The sequence below is a fragment of the Sander lucioperca genome, chromosome 7 (assembly GCF_008315115.2).
Source record: "Sander lucioperca isolate FBNREF2018 chromosome 7, SLUC_FBN_1.2, whole genome shotgun sequence".
Lineage (NCBI taxonomy): Eukaryota > Metazoa > Chordata > Actinopteri > Perciformes > Percidae > Sander > Sander lucioperca.
Window position 1 is genome coordinate 36,788,381 of NC_050179.1, and position 27,742 is coordinate 36,816,122.

General features: G+C 43.0%; 3 protein-coding genes across 4 annotated transcripts in view; all 3 read right to left on the reverse strand.

The window, feature by feature from the left end:
- Positions 1–27,742, reverse strand: part of LOC116036403 (NLR family CARD domain-containing protein 3-like) — a 1,020,880-nt gene that overhangs the window by 704,731 nt on the left and 288,407 nt on the right. The window lies entirely within an intron of this gene.
- On the reverse strand, positions 121–26,601 carry LOC116054915 (nuclear factor 7, brain-like). 2 transcript variants are annotated; one of them, XM_036003668.1, is made up of 4 exons: positions 26,491–26,601; positions 24,509–24,865; positions 24,189–24,349; positions 121–874 (listed from the first exon to the last, which is right to left on the reverse strand). In XM_036003668.1, the coding sequence occupies exons 2-4, from the start codon at positions 24,854–24,856 to the stop codon at positions 127–129; spliced, it is 1,257 nt and encodes a 418-aa protein (XP_035859561.1). In that variant the 5' UTR covers positions 24,857–24,865; positions 26,491–26,601; the 3' UTR covers positions 121–126. The 2 variants fall into 2 exon arrangements, with proteins under 2 accessions (XP_035859561.1, XP_031162549.2); XM_031306689.2 differs by lacking the exons at positions 24,189–24,349; positions 24,509–24,865; positions 26,491–26,601 and having other exon boundaries at positions 121–1,422.
- LOC116054911 (E3 ubiquitin-protein ligase TRIM21-like) lies at positions 10,622–21,057 on the reverse strand. Its single transcript, XM_031306663.2, has 2 exons — positions 20,942–21,057; positions 10,622–12,109 (listed from the first exon to the last, which is right to left on the reverse strand). The coding sequence occupies exon 2, from the start codon at positions 12,098–12,100 to the stop codon at positions 10,643–10,645; it is 1,458 nt and encodes a 485-aa protein (XP_031162523.2). The 5' UTR covers positions 12,101–12,109; positions 20,942–21,057; the 3' UTR covers positions 10,622–10,642.

Below are 27,742 nucleotides of genomic sequence, written 5' to 3' on the forward strand. Positions count from 1 at the left end.
ACCAATATAATGCACACTCCCCCTGAGTAAAAAGCCTGAGTATATGTACACCGAACATCACCAGTAAAAGTATACATGTATTACATTAAATGAAAGTGAATCTAGAAAATCAAATGGTTGTTCTACTCAGTGACTGACAGGAGAGATGATCAGAGGGGCAGAGTTTTTACCACCATCATTAAGACAGGGACTGAAGAATGGGTAGAGTTTCTCAGTGAAGGAGCAGCCAGTAAAGGAGTAGATAAGAGCTTCAGCATCAACGTCATAAAAGGAGACCAGACCCTCCTCATAATCCACAAACACCCCCACCTTCTGAGGCCGAGACTTCAGAGAGAGATGGACTGCAGGGTCATCAAGAGCATAGTATTCATTGTCATTCCCCAACCATATCGTCCAGTAACCATCCTGAGGCCTCAGTGTGATTTTTCCCTTCCTGTTGATCGACTCTCTGGCCGCTCCAAATAACCACGCAGTCTTCCCTTTAACCTGAACCTCATAATAAAATCTTCTTGAAGAAAAACTTTGCTTTGCCAAGACAAAAACATGTGTCTCATATCTTTCTGGGTTGTCTGGGAGATTCTTCCTCACATCACTATCATGTACTTGTTTTCTATCATCAGACAGGATGAGTCTAGGATGTGCTGTATCAGGATCAAGAGTCACATCCACTTCATACTGCTGGACCCTCTTCAGATCAGACTCAGGGAGCAGTTTCATGATCTGTTCACTGAGTTTTTCCAGCTGAGCCTTGTAGAACTGCTCCACCTCAGTGCTTCTCTTCTTCAGCTCAGAGATTTCCTGTTTCACGTCGTTGTTGAAGCCTTCAGCCAGTTTCTCTGTCGTTTTCTGTTTCTCTTTGATCGTCTCGATGAGCTCGGCCTGGCTTCTCTCGAAGGACTCCTTCACAGCGGTTAAGATCTGTCTGTCTGTGTCTTCCTTACTGAGCTCCATTGAGTGTTTGATCTCCTTCTGGATCATCTGCAGAATTTCAGGCCCTGTCTTCCACTGCTCGATCTTCTTTTCTTCATATTCTTCTTTCAGAGCAACAAAATCATGTTTCTTTTGTTCTGACACCATCCAGGAAATGAACACACACATCAGACACACCAGCAAAAACAGCCAGGTCTTCTTTTTGAGTCCTGAGTAAGTGCTGCTGCTGCTGGCTTCCTGTTGAGCTGACTGTCTGAACTGAGCAGCCATCTCAGAGATGAACGTGTTGACCTGCAGCTCAGGTTTCATGTTAAAAACCCCTTTACAGTTGGGACACTGACATGGGACATTAATATCCCAGTGTTCAGTGATGCAGGTTTTACAGAAGTTGTGTCCACATGGTATGGTGACTGGATCAGTGAACACATCCAGACAGATGGAGCAGAGAAACTGATCTTCAGTCAGCAGACAGCTGACAGCAGACATATCGACACTGAGGACAAAATGTGTGAGAAAACAAAACTGTCATTTCATATCTTGATTATTTGTTTCATAAAATCAAACTATTACAGGCCAATGTCCCAAACCGACTATACACAAAACAGGGTTTTGGGTTCCTGCACTCCTTATCAGACTCTGTGACAGTGAGACAGCACCGATTTAAATATTAAGAACACATTTTTATTTAAGATTTGAGTTGGATTTTACAAGATCTTTATGGAACATTTATCACTCTGTACATGCACAAATAACAATGCTGGATTTAATCTTCATGATAACGTGGATGATATGGAGTGAAAAATTGTGCGTGAGGCATCGATACTTGAAAATATTACGAGTAATCGTTTTTCCCGCGTTTACTCTCTGCAGTCTGACTTCAGTTCACCACCTCACCATCTGCGTCGCCAATTCCCATTGTCTCCAAAATGTGCGTACGCATGGGTCAAGTTTTTTTTATTTTAATTCACAACCTTTGCATGGGAAGTGGCGTTACGTTTATAAATGAGACCCCTGGTACTTCAATGGCTGAATGATAGCTGGAATCAGCTGCAACAGAGCTGGTTCAATTCTCCGATTCGGCTCACAAGTTAGCTGACAATTGTTACAGTTTTTCTCACATTAATTTTCACCTCATAGGCTAACAGCACAGACCAAAAAAGGTTCTTCCAAGGATGGGTCAGACAAAGGAGCCTCTGGGCTTGCCATAGTCAAAGCACACGTAGGAAGCTCGACAAATAAACAAACAATACTACTAGAGCCATGGCTGCTGCTGAAGCTACCAAGACAGGACGAGGAATAGTTTGGTCAGAGGACGATACTACTGCACTTCTCCAGATATGGAACGAAGAACAAATCAAACAGCAACCGTCTACAGCACACAGGAACGCTAAGGTTTTTCTGGAGGCGCGTGTGCCAACCTCACAGATGTCTTTGAAGGGGGAAGTGTTGACCACAGTGATGAAGCTACAGTGTTTACGTTAGATGTCTTTTCCTGTCACCCCATTTCTCACTTGTCTGTCTTTCCTCTCTTTTTTCTTTCTTTCCCTCTCACTTTTCCCTGTTTGTCCCCCCCTCTCTCCCCCCCCCTCTCTCTCTCTCTCCCTCTCTCTCTCTCTCTCTCTCTCTCTCTCTCTCTCTCTCCCCCTCTCTCTCTCTCTCTCTCTCTCTCTCTCTCTCTCTCTCTCTCTCTCTCTCCCCCTCTCTCTCTCTCTCTCTCTCTCTCTCTCTAAGAGAGTGTAAATATGCCACTTTTGTGATTAATATTTTGAATCACACACACACACCTCCTATGGTTGTATTTGTTAATGCTAATGAAGAAGTAAGCCTACTTTATTGAATTCTATTAACATTTAACTTTCTACTTCACAGAAATGGAGAGCAGTGTTGGTGAGTTGAGCAACAATCTCTTCAGACACTTCAGATCCCGCACATGAAAAGAGAAGCAAACCAACTGTTAGGTCAAAAGCCCCCACTGGTCGTGCTGAAGCTAGCACTGTCAAGAAGGGCAGTGTGAAGGAGTTAACCAGCCTAATAGCATCAGTGGTAGAGCAACAACGGTATATTTTAATCAGCCGACAACAGCAACTACAGAGACAACACGGTGAGGCTGAGAGGAAAGAGTTTGAATTTAAGGCTACGTACTGAAGTGTGTCACAGTTATATAAGTTGTAAAACGTCAATTGTCTGCCTTTTATAAGCAATACATTCATGTGTGCTTTCTCTCTCAGTGTACTCACCAGTGTTTGACGGAGATTCGGCTGCTGGATGAAGTTGAATGTTTCTTTCGAGAGAAACTGAGAGACTTGTCTCGACTGCAGCTCTGCTGTCGCTCAGACAAACTTTCACCTGCATTTCAGGAAATCTGACATTCCAACCGTTGTGAGGGAGAGATGTTAGCGCCTACCTTGACATAACTTTAAAACAAGATGAGCTTTTGTTTCCTCTTCTTTCTTCTACAATTGAAGTGTACAGCAGTCAAAAGAACAGACAAGTACAAACAGACAACACAACAAAAAGTTATGATTTGCAGAAACATAACCTAGATGCCTTTTTTAAGAATCCAAAGTTTAACTAGACATTTCCTCTACATCTGTCATATGATTAGCTATAATGATAATAATGCATTTCATTTGTACAGGGTTTTAAAGATACTCAAAGGCCCTTTACATTAGAGCTGTAATCGTAAAAGTTAGGCCCGACAAGGCCCGAGCCCGACAAGTACATTTTGATTGACAGCTTCTTAAAAGCCCGAACCTGTTTACAGCCAGACATTATTCAAATGTGCGCATGCACACACACAGCTCTTTTCTGTCGTACTTTAACAGGATGTCGCATCTTTTTCATTTCACGTAACCCACTAGTTCATTATTCTCATTATGCACATGGTCAAAGTTTTCCACACCTCACAATTTGCTTTCTTTGCCAGTGCAACCAAAACGTAATCACCAGAGGCCAGCCTCCGTTTCACCTCCTCAGCATCCATTTTCACTCTAATTGAAACACACCACCTGACCGCTCATTTACCGCGCAAGCCTGAGCCTGTGTAAAATGATAGAAATTAAGACTGTCGGTTCCTGTCCTGTTCGGGCAAAGATCTTCAGCGCTACATACAAACAAAGACAGAAACAGCTGAAGTAACAGTAGGTTTACTGCCCTTAATGTCGGTGATGGATTTGGGGCTGTACTGTATATGCTGAGCATGACTGGTGTGTTTAAATGGCTCTTCTTTGAGCTCATATGTTGTTATTTCCACCTGTTTTGACTGTAGATGATTTATGATGACATGAAGAGATCCTGTGAAGGACGGACTCACCAGAATCACTTCACCTGTCAACAGTGTTGAGCAAGTTACTTCCAAAATGTAATACATTAAAGTTTAGTTACTGTCATTTGAGAGTAATTAGTTATATTACAATATTTCTGCCCATTGGTGATTTTAGACCCTTTTTAGGGGTGCTCAAGTCCCCCTAAATTTCATCTCAGCCCCCCTAGAAATTATTATAATAATAAAAAAAAAAAAAAAAAGTTTGAGTTTGTGATCTTGTCTGTTAGTGACAGAGGACAAACCATTACAGGGTCAAAGGGCTTGAAACAGGTTTAATATTTTGTGTGTCTGTCTCTGATGCTATGCACCTGTAACCCAGTAGTAGTAGTAGTAGTAGTAGTATGTTCCCTGTGTGCAGCAGTAGTAGTAGTAGTATGTTCCCTGTGTGCAGCAGTAGTAGTAGTAGTATGTTCCCTGTGTACAGCAGTAGTAGTAGTAGTAGTATGTTCCCTGTGTACAGCAGTAGTAGTAGTAGTAGTAGTAGTATGGTCCCTGTATACAGCAGTAGTAGTAGTATGTTCCCTGTATACAGTAGTAGTAACCCAGTCAATGAAAGGGTTAACAGAAACGTAGTGTTGGCCAATCAGAGGAGGTTGTCCAGACTCCCTCCTTTGTCTGAGTCTCTATCTGATCTGTCAGAGGGAGAGCAGGAGACGGTTGTGAAGTTTAACGTTGGTAGTCCCCAGAGAAGAAGTTGGTCATTTCATGGTGTTGATTAGAACCTTAAATTTAAGTGTCAGGTTTAGTTCCATCATAGTGTTAAAAAACGTTAGCTGACATTCAGTAGCTCAGAGATTATCAGCTAATTAATGACACATCTCACTTAAAAACACCAGTACACGGGATAACTGGAAAACATGACAACAAATGACTTTGCAAATCAAATTTTGAATTGGATAAGGAAAAGCAGCAAGGAAATGGATTTGAAAATGAGAAAAGTAAATTTGCCCTTTTAAATGCCTTATTAAAAGCTGTATTCTTAATTATAGTTACTCTATTAAATAATGGATTAATTAATGCATTTGAAAACCAATTCATTAATTCCTGTTTTAATGTACAATCAAATACTAAATGAAGAAATGCTCTATTTCCATCTCCAAGTCCCTGGAGGTCCTCCATACAATGAGCTGAATGGACTAGAAATATCTCCTGATATCAAAGGGGTTTGAAGGTTCGTCTACTGGAGCAGTGAACAACGTTTACATTGAATTGCCAGTTTGAGTAGTTTCTTCTCTGCACCACCATGTGGAGTTAAGTACCAATGAAGGCCTTGGACAATCAGGGAAGGACACCAACAACTGGCTGTATCCAGTTTCCCAGCCTCATGGCTGTAGCAGCCAGTGTGTTGCAGGGTAGCCTTGTTGGCAGAATATATATTTATATTTCCCATCATGGATGTGTGGACTGACAGATCCTGTGCATCCATGAGACTCTAAGTTTAACAAATAAGTGTGAAGAATGGTTAAAAATGTTACTGTCTTTGTTTCCAGGCCTGTTCCATGACTTTGGCTGAGTTAATGTACTCTGAGTACAATCCTAATTTATCATATTTAATGTTTATGTGGCAGCTAAAAGGCCTTGCTGCTTTTATATTTGAGTAAGGTTTCTGTTTGTGAAAACACGGCAGGTAAAATCATTTTAACATTTCTTCTTTCAGACTAGTGGAGAGAAAACATCTATTTTTCTACAGTTTGTCTATATGTGTCTGTAGATTTCTCCTGATTTCCCCCAAAGTTAGCATTAGATAATGCCTCATTTGCAAAATGTATGTATTAGGGCTGCAAAATATATCGCTTGTTTTTAAAGTCATCACAACTCAACTGCCGCAATAAACACATCACCAAAGGCTGCAACATATCGCAAAAGACACGTTTTTTGTGTTGGTTAAAAAAATAAATATACCTACACAAGTAGCTATGTCTTCCATTGTATTGGTTAACTTGAAGACATAATGCACACAGATATTTGAATATATTCTAATCTATGAGTTTTTTTAAGAAGGAATATTCAAACGTCATTGTTGGCCAATTTTGACAGCATCAACGTTAGCTGGTGTTGCACGTTGTTGGTGCTGTAGGGAAGCTGAAGAGATGCAAAGGCTCTATGGAGCGTAGAAACGTTGCTTCCTTTTCTCCAGCATAACCGTCCGGATTCTTTCACATAGAAATCCGTCCACACACAGGTTGTCCTAGGCAACCAAGGAAGTCGGGGAAGACAATACAAAGTGATTCATCCATGTAACTTTTTAAGAAATTGGGGAAATATGCAGATGCGCGGGAAGATATTTTCGGCTGGGGGTGTTGGGGTGCTGGGGTCGTCCACGGTCCACGTAGAGTCTAAAGATACTATGTTATACAAGCTCTGTGTTCTGCAGACCAATCTACCTCTGTCTCCTTTTAAAAACTCCCTCGCCCCTCCCCTACATGACGTACAGCTGAGCTGACGGTGCGTCTCACTAGTCCTCGGTGTTTGGGGTTGGGCGATTGAAAAAAATCCCAAATTCTCTTTTGAGACATTGCTAAGTAACGCTGATAGATATAGTCATTAGTCGTGTGTGGCTGTGAGTGTGCGTGCATGCTATGGCTGAATCGCAGTCGCATCAAGACAAATCTGATTGGCCAATACACACTGAAGATAAATTAAATAATTTTAAAATTACTAAAATTATCCCTCTCATCATCCCACACCTCAAACATGACATACAAAATGTTGTGGACAGAAACAACAACCAGAGATATTTATCAGCTATCATTTTATTGTCATCGCAGTTTTAAAGCTTCGCCACCAGGGGGTACTGCAGCACCCCACTTCCCGCGCCTAAAATCCGTTCACACATTGGCAATACAAAGTGATTAATACATGTATAAGCTCCACATTGTACCTTTCTAAGAGACAATAGCTCAGAATTGTGGAAATATGTGCCTTTACTTTCACATGATCTCAAACAAGTTATGATAAAACATAAACAAAGGTCCTTAAAGTGAGCCTCGATAAGCACCAGAGATGAAAGTCCAGTGTATTATGGAGGGTTGGTACATTTTCTGAGCATTTTAAGTTAAAAGCAGCAAAGCAGACAAAAAAAATGCAAAAAAGCTAAACAATTAAAATCACAACCCAAGAATTTTATATATCTATCTATAATTTGCAGGAATGTCTTTCTGTCTGTCTGTCTGTGTGGGTGTTAAGCGCATATCTCTTAAACCGTTAGTCTGATGGATTTCAAACCTGACAGGTGTCTTGCTACGGGCACGAGTAAGTGCAGTGCCAATTTTGGCATTGTATGCAGGGTTCAAAATTAGCACCATTTACCAGCCAAATGCTGGTAAAATATGCAATTGGCTGGTAGATTTGCTTCACTCACCAGCCAAAAAAACAATGGTAATCTTTTGAGTGGCTGGTGAAATTTGAACATTCACTAGCCATTTGGCTGGTGGACGAAAAAGTTAATTTTTGAACCCTCGTTGTATGGATTAGAAATGCAAAAGATATCATTAAATATATCTCGGTAAAAGAAACACACATTGGCTTTTGCCGCTCTAGCCACTGGCCACCTCTCACCCTGAGGACCAGAGACAGAGAGCTGGTCCCTCCCCCTCTCACCCTGAGGACCAGAGACAGAGAGCTGGTCCCTCCCCCTCTCACCCTGAGGACCAGAGACAGAGAGCTGGTCCCTCCCCCTCTCACCCTGAGGACCAGAGACAGAGAGCTGGTCCCTCCCCCTCTCACCCTGAGGACCAGAGACAGAGAGCACCGGAGCTTTGGCAGAAATAATGTGACATACACCTCAGACACACAAAAATGTGCAAAGTTGCACTACTTTGGACTGTCTTTGACTTTGAATAAACAAACGACAATTCCTGAATTTAAGGACGTTTCAGAATCCCACACATGCAAAGCACAACCAGCTACAGACAACAAGTGCAGACAGAGAGTGATGCCACTTATAGGCAGGCTATCTATCTCATAAAGCGAGATGTATCTGTATATATGTGTGTCCGTGTTTGGGGGGAAGATAACCTGCACATCAAGAGCCGGTTAATTAACCCGACTCGTGTCACTGAATTGGGAGACTTGAGTGCCATACGTCAATGAACCGATTCACTCCTGTTTTTTGTGCCGTTGTGTGTAGCTGGTATTCTTCTGCTACTGTGTGTGCAGTAATCTAGCTCATTAGCGCCTCCACTGGAGTGGTGGTGGTAGAATCAATCAGGAAATGAGCTACCTAGACCGCGCACCAGGCTACTGAACAAGACCGAATGTAACCGTGCAACCGGCCGGCCCGCTCGAGTCATGTAATCAAGCAGTGTCTGGGTTCTCGGTAAGTTTAAGTTATTAACCAAGCCTGGTTTCTGGTGCATCTTAGATGATTGTGTTCATGGCAATTCACACATTATCGATGCGGAAGTGCATCACATACAAATACACGTCATGTTATCTTGGTAGTTATGTTAAGTTAAATGTTAGAGAAGTGAATGTTGCTACATGGCAGGTAGGCTGTCACGAGGAGTCAGGCTACTGAACGAGACCGTAAGGACCGTAACCGAGGGTACTGCATGAGTCTATTTTCGAACAGGTGTCTAGGTTCTCGGCAAGTTTAAGTCATCAACCGATCCCAGAAGCCTTTATTTCTCGTGCATCTTAGATGATTGTGTACATACAAATTCATAGACTACATTATCGATGGATATCACATACAAATGCACGTCATGTTATCTTAGTAGTTATGTTAAGTTAAATGTTTGTTACATGGTAGGTAGGCTGTCACCAGGAGACCGCACACCAGGCTACTGAACGAGACCGTAACCGTGCCTAATGCATGAGTCTATGTAATCAAACGGGTGTCTAGGTTCTCGGCAAGTTTGAGTTATCAACCGATAGCAGAAGCCTTTATGTCTCGTGCATTTTAGAATTGTGTTCATGGAAATTCATAGGCTACATTACCAAGGGGAAAGTATTATATCACCTACAAATACACGTAATGTTATCTTGGTAGTTCTGTTAAGTTAAATGTTAGAAGTGAATGTTGCTACATGGTAGTCAGACTGTCACGAGGAGACCGCCCACCAGCCTGGTGGGCGGTCTCCTCGTGACAGTCCGAATGTAACCGTTGCCAGTGCGTGAGTCTAGTGTCGGAGTAGGAGTGTGTAAATAGTATGTCTTCTCGAGTATGGCTCGAGTCTTCTGCGGTGTCTTGGTTCCTGGCGGGGGAACGCGAAATGTTAATTTCGTTAACGATCCGACATAAGACAACACGGTCTCTCTCTCTCTCTCTCTCTCTCTCTCGCTCTCTCTCTCTCTCTCTCTCTCTCTCTCTCTGCGCACACACACACACACACACGCACACACATACACACACGCACACACACGGTCCGGTTCTGGTGGTTGATTAACGCAGATAGGTGCTGATTAGCTCTCATAACGGGCCGGGTGGGTAGCGCACTGCCATGAGTCCATGACGCTAATGTCAGATTACTGTCTGATATTTTGTGATTACATTCTGAATCTGCAGCGTTCACTGTCAGGTAAATACAGTAGTACAACGTCTTCCTCTGATGTAGAAGTAGCCTACACTGTAAGTCAGTAGTAGGCTATACAGTGGAGTTGCATATTAAGTGGTTTGGGGTCCTTCTGTAAGTCATTTTGGGGTATAATTTGGTTTTGATGAATTCTACAAGCAGCAATACCACAGGCCAAGTAATTGGCCCGTTCCAAACGGGCACTGCACTAGTCTTCCAAAATATGGATTCAAACTAACTATAGTAAGTAATGAATGCACTTTAAAATTGATTAGAGAAAACAGTGAAATTATGAAAACTGAGCATGAACAGCCAAGTAGCTGATCTTTCTGTAATTTAAATCCTGTCTGAAGCAACGTCCTCTTACTTTAAAGTTGAGCTGTTCCACAACTTTACTTTCTAATCAGCTCGGTATGAAATTTAACTTATGTGTGAAAATGGAGAAAGCTGTCTCCATCACAGTGTGCTGAATAATCTGTCAGAAGCTCCTGTTTGCCTTGTACTCATGGTTGTACAGACAACAATCACTGGATTAATTTGATACTAAGTTTTTATTCATGTTAGGCAAGTTCTTCAGTCCCTTTTTTATTTAATGGATTCATGATGGACATCAGAGATAAAGTGACCTCAGGAAGAGAAAGTCACAATGAATCATGTACATGTTTCATGTCTGTGTGTTCACATTTCACTGAGTTATGAATCTGAGAAATTGCCATTTTAACTTTAATTCACCTCCTGCAGTATCTTTGCCTCCCCTTTTTACCCTCTGGATGAATTGGACCAGGATATATTTCTCTACTCAGAATCTAAAGAAATGATATGTAAACTTTTATGGCATTAAAAGAAAATTAATATATCATTTTTGTTCTACTTAGTGACTGACAGGAGAGATGATCAGAGGGGCAGAGTTTTCAAGATTATCATTAAGATATGGACTGAAGAATGGGTAGAGTTTCTCAGTGAAGGAGCAGCCAGTAAAGGAGTAGATAAGAGCTGCAGCATCAACGTCATAAAAGGAGACCAGACCCTCCTCATAATCCACAAACACCCCCACCTTCTGAGGCCGAGACTTCAGAGAGAGAAGGACATCAGGGTCAGCAAGTGCTTCGTACTCATTGTCATTCCTCAACCATATCGTCCAGTAACCATCCTGAGGGCTCAGTGTGATTTCTTCCTTCCTGTTGACCGACTCTCTGACCACTCCTAATAACCACTCAGTCTTCCCTTTAACCTGAACCTCGTAATAAAATGTTCCTGAAGAGAAACTCTGCTTTGCTATGACAAAAACATAATTACTAAATCTCTCTGGATTGTCTGGGAGATTCTTCCCCACATCACCAAGTTTAACTTGTTTTCCATCATCAGACAGGATGAGCCAGGGATTAGCTGTATCAGGATCAAGAGTCACATCCACTTCATACTGCTGGACCCTCTTCAGATCAGACTCAGAGAGCAGCTTCTTCATCTGTTCACTGAGCGTCTCCTTCAGCTGAGTCACAGCTCTCCTCACAGTCCCCTCATATGAAGGTGGACAGATGTTGACTTCTGTCCAGTCCTTGGTGGGTGGAACAGCGTTCAGGGAGGTGAAGCTCTGGAGGAGGTGTTGGTGGTCTTCAGACTGTAAGAGCTGCTCCACCTCAGTGCTTCTCTTCTGCAGCTCAGAGATTTCCTGTTCCAGCTCTTTGATGAAGCGTTCAGCTGGTTTCTCTGTCTTTTTCTGCTTCTCTAGGATTATGATCATGAGCTTGGTCTGGCTTCTCTCAACAGACTCCTTCAGAGCAGTGAAGATCTGAACACCTTCTGCTCTCTCTCTGTCAGCATCTTCATCACTGAGCTCCACTGAGTGTTTGATCTCCTGAATCTTCATTTGTCTCTTCTGGATCATCTGCTGAATTTCAGCCCCTGTCTTCCACAGCTCAGCTTTCTTTGCTTCATATTCTTCCTTCAGAGGACCAACAAGATGTTTCTTTTGGTCTGAAACCATCCAGGCCATGAAGACATACATCAGACACAGCAGGAAGAACATCCAGGTCCTTCTTTTGGTTCCTGAGTAGACGTCACGGGGAACTTCTTTTGCTTTCTGTTGAGCTGACTGTCTGAACTGAGCAGCCATCTCTGAGATGAAAGTATTGACCTGCAGCTCAGGTTTCCTGTTGAAAACCTCTCTACAGTTGGGACACTTATAGGGAAGATCAATATTCCAGTGATCAGTGATGCAGGTTTTACAGAAGTTGTGTCCACATGGTGTGCTGACTGGATCAGTGAACACATCCAGACAGATGGAGCAGAGAAACTGATCTTCAGTCAGCAGACAGCTGGCAGCAGACATACCGGCACTCTGAGGACAATAGATAAAGTGTATGTTGCACTTTTAACTTAATTTGGCGACATTATGAATGAATGTAAGTAGAGCTGAATCTTTGTGTCAACGCTAGTTGTTATACTCAGTAAATATGATCATCTGTACTCACCAGTGTTGGTTAGAGAAAACCCTGAAGAACCCTGTTCAATTTTCTTAACGGAGAAACCAGAAACTGGTCTTGACTGCAGCTCTGTTGAAGGCAAATGTTCAGTTGTATCTGTAGTTTTTATCTATAAACTAAAGCTTTCCTCCTTCTTGCTCTGCCTCTTACTGCAGCTTTGTACGTGAGCTTTTATCATCAACATAACTTTAATCCCATGGAACACACCATTACAAAAGAGGTCAATGAAAGATATGGGAAAATGTATTGTATCTTTAGTGCCTTTTACAACCCAACAATGATCCAAAGTTCAGCTCACCGTTTCCTCTGTCATGTGATTAGCTATGACCTTTTTTTGTTCCAGCATCCATTTAGATCAGACTATCGGGTTAAAGTAATGTACAAACACACAATGTGACATTACAGTAACATGATACAGAAATACAACTTCAAAATATATGTGTAGTTTGTGTGCCTAAAGTGCAGAGCACATGTGTGTAGTACCGGAGGTCAGCAAAGACGAGGTAGACAAGGGAGTGAAAATGTACTCTTTAACATACCTGAAAAAGACATAACAAAATAAGGGCCGGGACTCTAAAAAAATTAATCTAATTAATTAGAGGCTTTGTAATGAATTAATCGAAATTAATCGCAAACCAGTCATCTGGTGGAGTGTGGGTTGGGTGTGGGTCCTTGTAACTTTACACGGAGTCGGGCTAACGTCCACGCTAACTCCTATGTGTTTTGCGTTGAGGTGATATTTGAGGCTCGATGTGCTGCGGTGATACGCAAATTCCTTGTTGCATAGCTTGCACACAACCATGCTCTTGTCGACGCTTCCATCCTTTCGTTTTTTAAAACAAAATTTCCCATCCACGGGGCCAAGCAAAGCGGTCTCGTCAGCTTCTTCGTTCATGTTCACTGTGGTTTGTTGTTGTCGGAAGTCAAGAACGCTAGTTGGTGCTCCAGTATAATCGGTCCGTCGAAACTCATTCATTGAAAAACGTTCCGCGGTGCAAAAATAAGTGTGGTTAAAATTATGTTATTTATTTTTTGCGTAATTAATCTTAATTTAAAGTCCCGTAATTAATTAATCTTAATTAACGCGTTAAAGTCCCGGCCCTAAACAAAATGTAAGTTATGACTGGAGCTATGGATCTATGAGGCCGAACGATGACCGTCACCACGGTCTTATCTTGAATGATGCAATCCTTCCAACCTATCCTCGAGACATTATAACAACAAAGTCATGTGACTGACCTTAGGAGGCTTGGCCCCTGTCCATAAGAGCATCCAGGTGGCCACGCCTCTTCCTCTTGCCTGGAACGCCTCAGCCCGTTCTGAGCGACAAGAGATGGTGATGGTCATTGTTCGGTCTCATAGATTCATAGTTATAGTCATAACTTACGATCTATTTCGATCTCACTCAGACCTTCACCACGGTCTTACCTTGGATGACAAGTACCATCAGGGTCGCGAGGAACAGAAGACTCCGCCCCGTCACAAACGCGCCCCGCAGCCGAGAGGAGAACGGCGGAACCCAATGGCACAGGGGATGCCACATTCACTCTGTAGAACCTGGAAAATGTACAGGGAGCAGACCATGTTGCCTCAGCACAGATTTCCGAAAGAGGAACACTTCTAAGAGCAGCCCAGGAAGCAGCCATGCCTCTGGTCAAGTGGGCCACCAGATTAGCAGGGACCGGGAGATCCTGCCCAGAATAGGCTGCAGAGACAGTGTCCACAATCCAATGAGACAAAGTCTGTTTAGACACAGAGTCCCAACTTTTTGCCACCAAAACAAACAAAGAGCTGGGTGTGAGAGCTCCTTAGAGCCCGAGTGCGGGCAAGATAAGCCTGCAGCGCCCTCACTGGACATAAAGTAAGCAGGCTCACATCCCCCTGCAGAAGCGCTAGATCAAGCTGAAAGGAGCTGATCTCAATCACCTGGTTAAGAGTCTGAGAGTTAACCACCTTAGGCAGCAAAAGGGATTCAGCCAGAGAGACACACCAGTGTTTTCAGCCTTCCATCTCAAACATTCCTCACTAATAGATAGAGCATGCAGCTCGCCAACCCTCTTAGCGGAACATATAGCCAAGAGAAAAGCTGTTTTGTGAGACAGAGACCTAAGGGTAGCCTGTTCTATGGGTTCATAAGGAGCTTGAGTCAAGGCCTTCAGCACCAAGGGTAGCTCCCATGAAGGAGACCTGGGGGACCTGTATGGACGCAGTCTACACGCCCCTTTAATGAACTGGGACACCAACAGCCTCATGGAAGAGGGATACAGCAGAAGAGTACACCTTAATGGTGCAAGCCGCCCTCCTCGAGTCCAGAAGTGACTGAAGGAAGCGGAGAACAAGGTGGATGGAGCAAGTGGCTGGATCCTCCTGCCTACTGCGACACCATCCCAAGAACACCCTCCACTTCTGGGCATAGTTAGAATGAGTGGAGGGAGCCCTGACATTGCCTATAGTGTGCAGGACCGCCTCATCTAGACCCTGAGAAAGGGACTGAGAAGGGGCCAAGCCCAGAGCCGCAAGATGGCCGGCTTCGGGTGCCATATTTGCCCCTCCGCCTGAGAAAGCAAGTCCGCTCTGACCAGCAGGGCCTGTGGAGAACCTGGGGAAGCAGAGGGAACGGAGGAAAAGCATACAACAATCCTTCCGGCCACTCTTGAGACAGTGCATCCAGACCCAGGGGAGGTCCCCTGGGTCTGGATGCACTGTCCCAGCAGGGACCCAGCAGGGAGAACCACATCCTACAGTGGGTAGTCTCCATTGATGCAAACAGATCGGTCCGTGCCATACCGAACCGAGTCCATAGGAGGGCCACAACTTCCGGATGGAGTCTCCACTCTCCTGAGGGAGGACCAGTCCTGGACAGGAGGTCTGCCGCCCGGTTCACAACACCTGGAATGTAAATCGCCCTGAGCAAAGCCAGATGTCGAAAAGCCCAAAACAGGAGTTCCTGTGCAACCTGGAGGCAGCGAAGAGACCTGGTGCCTCCCATGTGAATGTTCCCGAGGGGAACTCCTTGGAGCAAAAGCGGCCGGTCCTTCCACGGACACAGAGCGTGAAGGCATGCATGCGACACACTTAGCTTCACATGCCTGTCCCACTTGGAGGTGGAGTTTGAAGGCATTCAGCCATCTCTGAAGCGGCCGAGCCCTGAGAAGGCCCAAGGGAACAACAGCCACTGCAGCCGATATCATGCCCAGCAGCCTCTGAAACCAAACCAACTTCACCTGCCTGCCCAGCTGGAAGCGGTCCAGGAGGGTCAGGAAGGACCGCACCCTCTGAGCAGTGAGAGACGGCAACATTGTGACGGAATTCAGGCAAAGACCCAAAAAGACTGCCTGCTGCCTTGGCTCGAGGTTGCTCTTTTTCACATTCACCGTGAAACCCAGGGACTGGACGTGTGAGACAAGTGACCTTGTGTCCTCTGCCACCTGGCTGGGAGATGGAGCACAAACAAGCAAGTCTTCCAAATAAGGAAGGACTTTCATCCCTGACAGTAGAAGCAGAGACAAGGCAGCCCCTACCACCTGGGTAAATACCCTTGGGGAGAGGGACAGGCCAAATGGCAGGACCTTGAACTGGAACGCTTGTCCCTGGAAGGCAAACCGAAGGAAAGGCCAGTGGTCTGGGCAGATGGGCACGTGAAAGTATGCATCTTTAAGATCTACGGAGGTGAACCACTCTCGTCTCTCTATGGAGTCTTAAGACCTGATTTGTGGTCAGCATCTTGAAAGACTGAACCTTCCTGAAGGCATTTCACGGCCTTAGATCCAAGGTGGGGCCATAAGCGGAGTTTGACATTCGAGCCAGGGGGGGCAAAAAAAAAAAAAAAAACTCATTGTAGAAGCTGAGACCTGGCTACCACTTGGGGAACACAGCACGAGCACATATGGACAAAACAAACATGCTAAATAAACATATGTTTATTTTTAAAGATTTTAAATTACATTGTAACAATTTAACAACTCCCTTATGAAATCCAATCGCAGCACGGCTGTCTTGGAACGCAATAGACAGTGGTGGAAAACTGCCCCGACACTTAAATTCAACTAAAATGTAACTGTGAACAATCAGTGTTGGACCTCCAGTCTGTTGAGATGCCTCTCCAAATGCAGAAACCAAGCACAGTCACACCATAAAACGTTAAGACACGTTAAGAAAAAAGATCCGTATTTTGCCGTAATCCAATGATAAGAAAAAAAAGTAATCCACAGCAATCAGGAGATCCACTTCGCCGTTTAAACAATGTGGAATAAAATGTATAAATGTCCAAATCTACACAAAACGCGCAATCAGTAAGTTGACAGCAAATTTATATACATGGCACCCTGCCCCCCCGCAAACTCCGTGTATGGGTGGGGCGCAACCCACCATCCTTTTTCAGAATGAGGAAATACGTAGAATAAAAGCCAGCGAGCTGTTCGCTGGGATCAACTTTCATGATTGCATCTTTCTGCAGAAGGATCAAAATCTCCTCTGTTAAAAACAGAGCCTAGACCGGGTCCCTGACGATGGTCATGCGGACCCGCGAGAAAGGAGGGGGACGGCGTCGAAACTGAAGCCTGTACCATTTGATACTGTAGCCAGTACCCACGGGTCTGAAACTTTTCTCACCCAGCTGTCCAGGCATAGCTGGGGATGAGTTCCGGCGGCTACCCCCACACCTCTAAGGGTGACCCCCATGAGGCCCTGAACCTCTGGGGGGACGCTTCCTCTGAGGTGCACCTCTGGTCGGGGGGCGGGGCCGAAACCCTTGCCGGCGTTGGGATGGCTGTCTGTAACCACCACCAGGGGGCGAGAATGCCACATTCTGCTGCCTGCCATACCCCCAAGTGGGTTGGTGCGGAGGCTGGGAGCCCCTGGGCTTAAACCTGGCAACAGCAGCCCTGACAAAAGTGCGTTGGACACCATCCCGAGTTCGCTGAGACTGTTCAGCCCTATCCAACAAACCCTGGGAGTCAGGATGAAAAACTTGCCCGGGAACAATTGGCATATTCACAAGTTCCTTCCGTATATTCTCCGGTAGAGATATTTGTGCCAACCAAACCTACCGGCAAGACATCATGGCCAACGACATAGTAGACCCAATGTCTCTCATCAGCTGAGAATGGGTAACAAGGGCGTAATCTATGAGAGTCATGGCATCCCTGTCATCGGGATTGGCAGTCTTCCTAAGGGCCGCCAAAAAAATGGCAAGCGCGTTACCAGAACGAGCCTCCCGTGTGGCTGCATTGTAGGTCCGATACACCAGACAGTCTTATCACACTCTTTAACCGGACAGCGCGGAGTAGCCGTCACACGCTCCGGACCCAGAGATGTCAAAGCTGCCATTTCCCATTCAATGGGAGGCATATCCCCATACCAGTGCCGGGAGCATATTGTACCTTAGCCAATCTCAGGCAGCCTGCATTGAGTTGAGGGGCCCCACTAGGGGCGCTCCACGCCTTTCTGAGCATCTGCAAATAATCCTCAGCCACAGGAACAGACACCGATAGCTGGGACTGGGAGATGCCTGCCCACACTCCATCCACCGGAGCAGGGGGCACAGTCGGGACATCAAGACCCACAATCTTTGCTGCACTCATGACCTTGGAGATAATATCCATGGGTGAGGGCTCACTGTCACCTGGGTTTGACAAAGTGGACAGCCCACCAAACCACGAGGAGTCAAACTGGTCAGACTCAGCTGCATCCTCAGCCTGCCCACCACTCCCATAAGGGGAGGCCGGGGCATAAAGGGAGAGGGCGTCAGGGTGATCACCATCATCCCGCTGATAGGAGGGCAACCCGTCAGGGGAGGAATCCTTCGTGGGTCTCGCCACAGAACGCTGAGCCTCAATCTTTCAGACAAACCACATATGGCAGCCAGGATCTGAGACTGAGAGTGCGGTCGCTGACACTGGTCACCCAGGACCCTCGTGGACTGAACTGGGCTATGAGAAGGTCGGGAAACATGTTGTGAACCCGAGCCCCACCCCTGTCTGTGGTCAGGAGAGTGCTCACGTCTGCGCTTCCGGGAGCGTTTCCCGCTTCGCAGCTGCACAGGGGTTCTCAATGTCTTCCAATTAATGAGCCATGCCCAAACAAGAGGGGCATTCACGATGACCATCACGGGCATCCATTACCCCCTGGCAAAATGGTACGAGTGTGACGCCATCACTGTGTCATGTGTAGTTTTTGCAAACAAAAAACAACAAATATCAGGGCCCAACAGCTATGGATAGCTGAAAAAAGGGTAACAAACAACAATGCCGTTCCCAAAACTGGCCTACTACGTAAAAGTAAAGCAGAAAAGAAATGCTCTCAATGGCAAAAAAGGGGGGAGGAAATCAGGTACCCAGACCCTGCGAACAGGGGCTAAGGGCAATACACACAATATGTTTCAATGAACTAAGTAGGCTAGCTGCCAAACTAAGCAGCCTCAATAAACGAGAAACTCAAATTCCCAATGTATCTACAAACAGGGAAAGAAAAAACTCAAACAAGTCAACCAGTGGCACCCACAGGGAAAACGGGGCTCACAGGTTAACAGCTTCAATTGAAACAGAAAAAGATCAGAAAAAGATCAGTAAAAGATCAGTAAGCCAAAAACACACCTCCCCCATACAATGTGCGCGAACGCACGAGGGGGGGGGGGGTTAACAAACCCCACTCACTGCGGACAGCGAGCAAACGGGAATGAACTCAATCAATTAAAGCTTTTTACTCGTGTAGAGAAAAAACAACTTGTAACAAACAGTACAAGCACTTACACAGAGCACTTACCCGAAACTGCAAGCCACAGAAATTGGCGCTAGTAAAACAGAGAAAACCATGCAACACTTCTCTGTCATGAAAAGCAAAAAAGGGAAAACACCACACACAATCCTCAGGGACACAAGGCACCTGCACAAAAGTGACGGATTGACAATAGCAGAGTCCCAAATGTTTGTGTCTCAATACACAACTTACCTGTCTCGGATGAGGCGAGTAAAGCAAAGAGGAAGAGGCATGGCCACCTGGATGCTCTTATGGATGGCGGCCAAGCCTCCTAAGGTCAGTCACATGACTTTGTTGATATACAGTCTGAGTGAGGTCGAAATAGATCCTGTGTTCTTTTAAATCAAGACTTACAACTTTTCTATTTTACAATGCTTTCCCTGAGGTCGTTTAGAGATGGTCATTCCAACACCTCTCTCATTTTTCCATTGCAGATATAGTACCACCTCATGCGTGAGGCGAGCGTGGCTGGTCGAGTAGGTACCATGTAGTGGAAAAACGCCATAAAATAGACCTCAAGTTGTTTTTGGCTTTTGTCTGTGTTTTCTTCTTAAACTTTGACCCTCTCACTGTGTGTTTTCACTTCAGCAAAGTTACCTGGAACATTTTGGTCGCCTAGAAATGTCTTGTTCAGCGTTCTGCTGGCCGAGCTAGTGGGTGCCTATGCAGTCCCGTTATCTTTTACAGTGGACATTTATCGTTAACTGAGAAGGTAAAAACCTTTGTTCATCCTGTGTTTGTATCGTGCACTAAGTGCTTAATTTGAAATGGCTTTCTCACTCTCACAACAGCCTAATCAAGCCTAAAAGTTTATATTATTTTTGTTTTATTGGTTTAAGTGATAGGGATCATGCATATTTATGAACATTGTTGTATAAAAAATACCATGTAAATATGCCAGAATTAGTAAAAAATAACTACTTTTCATCTGCAGTCCATAGGCAGGTAACATAGGACTAACATAGAGACAGCCAGCAGTCATACAGCACTCATTCACTATACATTAAAAGGTACACATAATGGTGACATATACATTGACAAAGACATTATTCATCCACCTCTATACTGCATTCAATGTAACAGTGAAAGTGTATGGGTGATGAAATGTGTGACCGTTAGAAGTGAGTGCATCTCTGGTTAGTTTTAAGTGACTTTTAATCCTCCTGTTGTCCTCGGGTCAAATTTGACCCATTTTCAAAAGGTTTGTATATCAGAAATTTGGGTTTCTTTCAACCAAACGTTGATGGTTCCGTACAACACTCTTCACAAGTTAAATAAATGATCAGTTCACTACTTTAATTAAATTTGGGTGTTTTATAAAATTTTATAGCATTTAAATAAAAAAAAATCACAAAAGAACATTGAAAAAAGTGTCAAATTCCGGGAAAAAGCTTCAGAAACGCAGCTAAAAAAATCAAAGTTGCATCTTGCACAGTCGATGGGAAGAAAACACAAGGGTTAAAGGTGCTGAATGTAGGACCCTCTCTGATTGGGGGGGCGAGCTATTCCAGAGTTCACCTCCTATTATTGACAATACGTTTTGTCCAGAAGTGGTGCTTCTAAATGGTATCACACAGTCCCCCTTTTACAAACTATAACATTTTTAATCCCATTTAAATATAAAACTTATTTATTCACATTTGAAAGAGTTTTAGAAAGGAACTTCCTGAGCTTTTGATTTCACACAGGACACCGGTCAGAAATAAGTCTGTAAAATATCTTGAGCTAAAGCTAACTAACTAGCTTTAACTTTAACTAGTCGGAGTTAGTCACTGTGGATTGGTTTTTACCATCTGTTTTCAAGGTCTGCCACAATTTACAAGTTGTTTTATCACAAAATATGACTTTCATAGCATAATATATTTATATCAGATTCTGGTTTTAACTTTGAGCAAGTATTTAGTGAGTGTATGTTGTCTCAGTGTACTCACCAGTGTTTGCAGAGATTCTGCTGTTGTTGAGAAAAAGCTGCTGGATTCGGTTGAATGTTTCTTTCGAGAGAAACGGAGAGATTTGCCTCGAGTGCAGCTCTGCTGTTGCTCAAACTTTCATTGTTGCTCCACCTCTCAGGCTCAACCCTCTGAACACTTTCACTTGCGTGTTGACACATGCATTAACCACAACCACCCACAGAAGAACAGCTCACACACATTAGATACAAATCAGAGGAAAACATGACGAAGACATTTTATAACATGTAGCCCCATTAGCCTGTAACAGTTTACATACATATAGACAAGGACTCCTCCCCACCAGTACACAGATCCCTGTCCAAGCCCCAAACCCCACAATATCATTGACCAGTGTAAAACATGCCCTTATTCTGCCCTAAGGCACAGGGAGTCCAAACCGGTCGCCGTGTATCCAGTCTATGGTTCAGACAGCAGCCTGTTGTTGTATCATGATCCCCACATAAAGTAATCAACGTGATTGGTCAGGCTGTTCTCATGAACCGTTCTTACATATCGTCATGTCTCGTCTTTGTGTCAAGTTTTAGTTTTTAGTTTGTTTCATGTTTCTGTTTTATTTTCCATTTCCTGTTTTATTTTGAAACTTACCGTCTCGTCTCATTTCAGATCTGTTGTCTTCCTGGTCTTTGTCCTCCTTCCTGCCTGTGTGATTACCTGTCCTCACCCCTATGTGTTGAACCTGTGTCTCATTGTCTCCCCTGTCTTGTGTATTTAAGTTCAGTCTTTTCTTTACTCCTGTGTGAGATTCTATGTTTTCCTTGTGTTCAGCCTTTTGAGCGGTTTTCCCTGAGTTCCTGTTTCCCTTGGAGTTTTTTTACCGTTGCCTGTTGGACTTCCCCGTTGGCATATATATATATATATATATATATATATATATATATATATATATATATATATATATATATATATATATATTTACTGTCAGTCAGTTCCACCGAAAACCTCACAACTCATAAAGTTTTTAGTTTTTCCAAACTTTATTTAGCATTTTTTTTTAAATAATAAGAAAACCAAAGACAATACAAATCCAACATGCAACCAAACAAACATGTTAATATAATGCCCCCCCCTCCTTCCACAATGCTTTAGTGCAGTGGTTCTCAATTTTTTTCAATAATGTACCCCTTTTGAATTGTTTCTTTAAGCCAAGTACCCCCTGACCAGCGTTAATCATTTTTGGTAGAAAAAAAGTCTCTAAAAAGAAAAACAGTACAGCGATGTCACCGATAGATTTACTAAACAACAGCCTTGGACCTGAAAAACATTTAAATGCTGATGAGAAAAGGAGACAAAAACTGTAAAAAAGACAACACTTGGAAAAAAAATTGTAGAAAGAAGGAAGTAAGGCAAGAACAGGTCGAAAATAGTATCAAAAACTTCAAAAACAGTGACATAACTTCAAAAAAAAAAGTAGAAGGAAGGAAGGCAAGAATAGGTCCAAAGAAGGAGACACAAATGTTACATTTTTGGTAGGAAAAAAAAGTACATAAAGAGTAACAATGTTCTGGACAACAGCCTTGTAACTATTAAACATTTAGTTAAAGCTACATTGTGTAAGAATTACTCCCATCTAGCGTTGAGATCAGATATCGCAATCAACTCTCTCTCACCACGCAGTATTGCCGGGAAGCTACGATACCCGTTAGCAGCATTAGCAGCAGCTGTGAGTTTATCATGTGACAGAGAAAACGTGAAAGGCGGAGCAGTATGTCCTGTATGTCTCTTACCGGCTAACGTATTTCAAGATGGAGCATCATTATGGAGCGTCTACCCCAGTTCATGCAAGCGCAAATGTAAAATTCCAAGCTAATAGGAATACTTGGAATTGATGGTGGTGGTAACTATTCATAAAAAAGGTCAAGTTTGTGAAGGGCAATACAGATTCTGATAATGAACAACTACAATCGTTACACACTGGGGCTTAAAATATCTCACATACCCCCAGCAGTCCTCCAAAGTACCCCTAGGGGGACACATACCCCCATTTGAGAAACACTGCTTTAGATGAAAAAAAAGAAATAAGCACAGAATAGGACAATAAAACCAGTTTCATATCAGATCATCTTCAGTGTAATAACAGAAGGCAAATATTATCAATACAGCTCAATCATTGAGTGAAAATTGTTCAATGAAATCAAAAAAAGGACTCCAAGTTTTTATGAGCTTTACACATTTTGTATCTTACTTTTTTAAGGGGCAGAAAAGATAGAACTTACTTCAACAACTGTATAAATGACATAAATGGTATTATCTAAATGATTCTTGGGTGGAAGGTGGGGGAATGAGAGGAAGACTTTCTGCCAAAACTACGGATCTGTGGGACCCTGAAAAAGTTGGATCTGGGTATATTATGGTCTTTGGTGAGTGTTACAAATGATGCAAATGTTTTCAGTACACGCCAAATACATTTTTGGTTCAATATGTGTCCATATTTGAAGTTAATGAAAATGTTTAGGAGGCAGATGAATGGAAGTTAATTCCATTAACTCCAATAATCTGTGTGTTGCAGTAAGAAGCAAATGTGACAACACTGAAAAACTTTGTATACACATTACATCACCACTAATATACACTTAGTACATTAAATGAAAGTGAATCTAGAAAATCAAATGGTTGATCTACTCAGAGACTGACAGGAGAGATGATCAGAGGGGCAGAGTTTTTACCACCGTCACATGGAACAAATGGATCGAAGTATGGGTAGACTTTCTCAGTGAAGGAGCAGCCAGTATAGGAGTAGATAAAAGCTTCAGCATCAACGTCATAAAAGGAGACCAGACCCTCCTCATAATCCACAAACACCCCCACCTTCTGAGGCCGAGACTTCAGAGACAGACGGACATCAGGGTCAGCACCGGCATAGTACGAATCACCATTCGTCAAAGATATCGTCCAGTAACCATCCTGTGGGCTCAGTGTGATTTCTCCCTTCCTGTTGACCGACTCTCTGGCCACTCCTAACCACCAATAAATCTTCCCTTTAACCTGAACCTCGTAATAAAATCTCCCTGAAGAGAAACTCTGCTTTGCTAAGACAGAAGAACTATAATTAAATCTCTCTGGATTGTCTGGGAGATTCTGCCACGCATCACTATCATGTACTTGTTTTCCATCATCAGACAGGATGAGATCAGGATGTGCTGTATCAGGATCAAGAGTCACATCCACTTCATACTGCTGGACCCTCTTCAGATCAGACTCATGGAGCAGGTTCTTCTGTTTCCTGAGTTTCTCCTGCTGAGCCACATAGAGCTGCTCCACCTCAGTGATTCTCTTCTTCAGCTCAGAGATTTCCTGTTTCAGATCTTTGACGAAGCCTTCAGCCAGTTTCTCTGTCGTTTTCTGTTTCTCTTTGATCGTCTCGATGAGCTCGGCCTGGCTTCTCTCAAAAGACTCCTTCAGAGTGGTTAACATCTGTCTGTTTGTGTCTTCATTACTGAGCTCCATTGAGTGTTTGATCTCCTTCTGGATCATCTGCAGAATTTCAGCCTGTGTCTTGCACAGCTCGATCTTCTTTTGTTCTGACACCATCCAGGCCATGAAGACGCACATCAGACACGCCAGGAAGAACATCCAGGTCTTCAGTTTGAATCCTGAGTAGACGTCACGGGGAACTTCTTCTGGTATCAGTTGAGCTGACTGTCTGAACTTAGCAGCCATCTCAGAGATCAAAGTATTGACCTGCAGCTTAGGTTTCATGTTGAAACCTTTTCTACAGGTAGGACACTGATAGGGAAGATCAATATCCCAGTGATCAGTGATGCAGGCTTTACAGAAGTTGTGTCCACATGGTATGGTGACTGGATCAGTGAACACATCCAGACAGATGGAGCAGAGAAACTGATCTTCAGTCAGCAGACTGCTGGCAGCAGACATATCGACACTCTGAGGATAAAAAGTGTGAAAAACAAAACTGTGATTATTATATTAGTCATATATAATATGTTAAGACTTAACAAAAAAGCCTCTTATGTTTGCGCCCAATACGTGTGTGTGCCACCCATAGACTGTTAATATTAATGGACAGAGCATGTGTGATGTCACCCATTGATTTGTGGAGATCGGCTATGAGTCGTCAAGTTAGTTTTTTGAGGGAGGAGCCCTTACACTCTACGTTACGTTACACACTTTCACTGGCAATCTCATCATAGCCACGCCCTAAAACACCCCCTGCTTTATCGCCGATTTTAAAATCAACAAGACCATAATTAAAGAAATGATCATTCTGTGTTGTGTGAGAATTTGTTTCATTTTTATTTTTGTTTTATTGGTTGATTTGATAGGGACCATGCATATTTATGAACATTGTTGTATAACAAATACCATGTAAATATGCCAGAATTAGTAAAAATAGCTACTTTTCATCTGCAGTCCCTAGGCAGGTAACATAGGACTAACATAGAGACAGCCAGCTGTCATACAGCACTCATTCACTATACATTAAAAAGGTACACATAATGGTGACATATACATTGACAAAACAAAAGAAAAATACATGATGACAAAGACATTATTCATCCACCTCTATTCTGCATTCAATGTAACAGTGAAAGTGTCTGGGTGATGAAATGTGTGACAGTTAGAAGTGAGTGCATCTCTGGTTAGTTTTAACTGAGTTTTAATCCTCCTGTTGTTCTATATCACAAATTTGGGTTTCTTTCAACCAAATTGTCAAACAAATAACGTTGATGGTTCCATACAACACTCTTCACAAGTTAAATAAATGATCAGTTCACTATTTTCATTAAATCTGGGTGTTTTATAAAATTTTATAGCATTTGAAAAAAAAATGACAAAAAAACATTGAAAAAAGTGTCAAATTCCGGGAAAAAGCTTCAGAAACGCAGCGAAAAAAATCTACAAAAACGTCGTAAAAAGTGACAAAAGAACGACAAAAAGGCCGGCAAAAGTGACAAATGTCGAAAAAAGAACAACTAAAGTTTGTACCCAGAAAAACAAAAAGTTGCATCTTGCACAGTCGATGGGAAGACAACACAAGGGTTAAAGGTGCTGAATGTAGGACCCTCTCTGATTGGGGGGGCGAGCTATTCCAGAGTTCACCTCCTATTATTGACAATACGTTTTGTCCAGAAGTGGTGCTTCTAAATGGTATCACACAGTCCCCCTTTTACAAACTATAACATTTTTAATCCCATTTAAATATAAAACTTATTTATTCACATTTCTTAGAAAGAGGAAGAAGAGCAGTTTCAGAGAGGAACTTCCTGTCTGAGTGGAGCTGAGCTTTTGATTTCACACAGGACACCGGTCAGAAATAAGTCTGTAAAATATTTTGAGCTAAAGCTAACTGTGACTGAACTCCATCTAACTTTAACTACAGGAGTTAGTCACTGTGGATTGGTTTTTACCATCTGTTTTAAAGTTCTGCCACAATTTACAAGTTGTTTTATCAAAAAATATGACTTTCATAGCATAATATATTTATATCAGATTCTGGTTTTAACTTTGAGCAAGTATTTAGTGAGTGTATGTTGTCTCAGTGTACTCACCAGTGTTTGCAGAGATTCTGCTGTTGTTGAGAAAAAGCTGCTGGATTCAGATGAATGTTTCTTTCAAGAGAAACGGAGAGATTTGCCTCGAGTGCAGCTCTGCTGTTGCTCAAACTTTCATTGTTGCTCCACCTCTCAGGCTCAAGCCTCTGAACACTTTCACTTGCGTGTTGACACATGCATTAACCACAACCACCCACAGAAAAACAGCTCACACACATTAAATACAAATCAGAGAAAAACATGACAAAGACATTTTATAACATGCAGCCCCATTAGCCTGTAACAGTTTACATACATATAGACAAGGACTCCTCCCCACCAGTACACAGATCCCTGTCCAAGCCCCAAACCCCACAATATCATTGACCAGTGTAAAACATGCCCTTATTCTGCCCTAAGGCACAGGGAGTCCAAACCGGTCGCCGTATATCCAGTCTATGGTTCAGACAGCAGCCTGTTGTTGTATCATGATCCCCACATAAAGTAATCAACGTGATTGGTCAGGCTGTTCTCATGAACCGTTCTTACATATCGTCATGTCTCGTCTTTGTGTCAAGTTTTAGTTTTTAGTTTGTTTCATGTTTCTGTTTTATTTTCCATTTCCTGTTTTATTTTGAAACTTACCGTCTCGTCTCATTTCAGATCTGTTGTCTTCCTGGTCTTTGTCCTCCTTCCTGCCTGTGTGATTACCTGTCCTCACCCCTATGTGTTGAACCTGTGTCTCATTGTCTCCCCTGTCTTGTGTATTTAAGTCCAGTCTTTTCTTTACTCCTGTGTGAGATTCTATGTTTTCCTTGTGTTCAGCCTTTTGAGCGGTTTTCCCTGAGTTCCTGTTTCCCTTGGAGTTTTTTTACCGTTGCCTGTTGGACTTCCCCGTTGGCATATATATATATATATTTACTGTCAGTCAGTTCCACCGAAAACCTCACAACTCATAAAGTTTTTAGTTTTTCCAAACTTTATTTAGCATTTTTTTTTAAATAATAAGAAAACCAAAGACAATACAAATCCAACATGCAACCAAACAAACATGTTAATATAATGTCCCCCCCCCCCTCCTCCCACAATGCTTTAGTGCAGTGGTTCTCAATTTTTTTTCAATGATGTACCCCTTTTGAATTGTTTCTTTAAGCCAAGTACCCCCTGACCAGCGCTAATCATTTTTGGTAGAAAAAAAGTCTCTATAAAGAAAAACAGTACAGCGATGTCACCGATAAATTTACTAAACAACAGCCTTGTACCTGAAAAA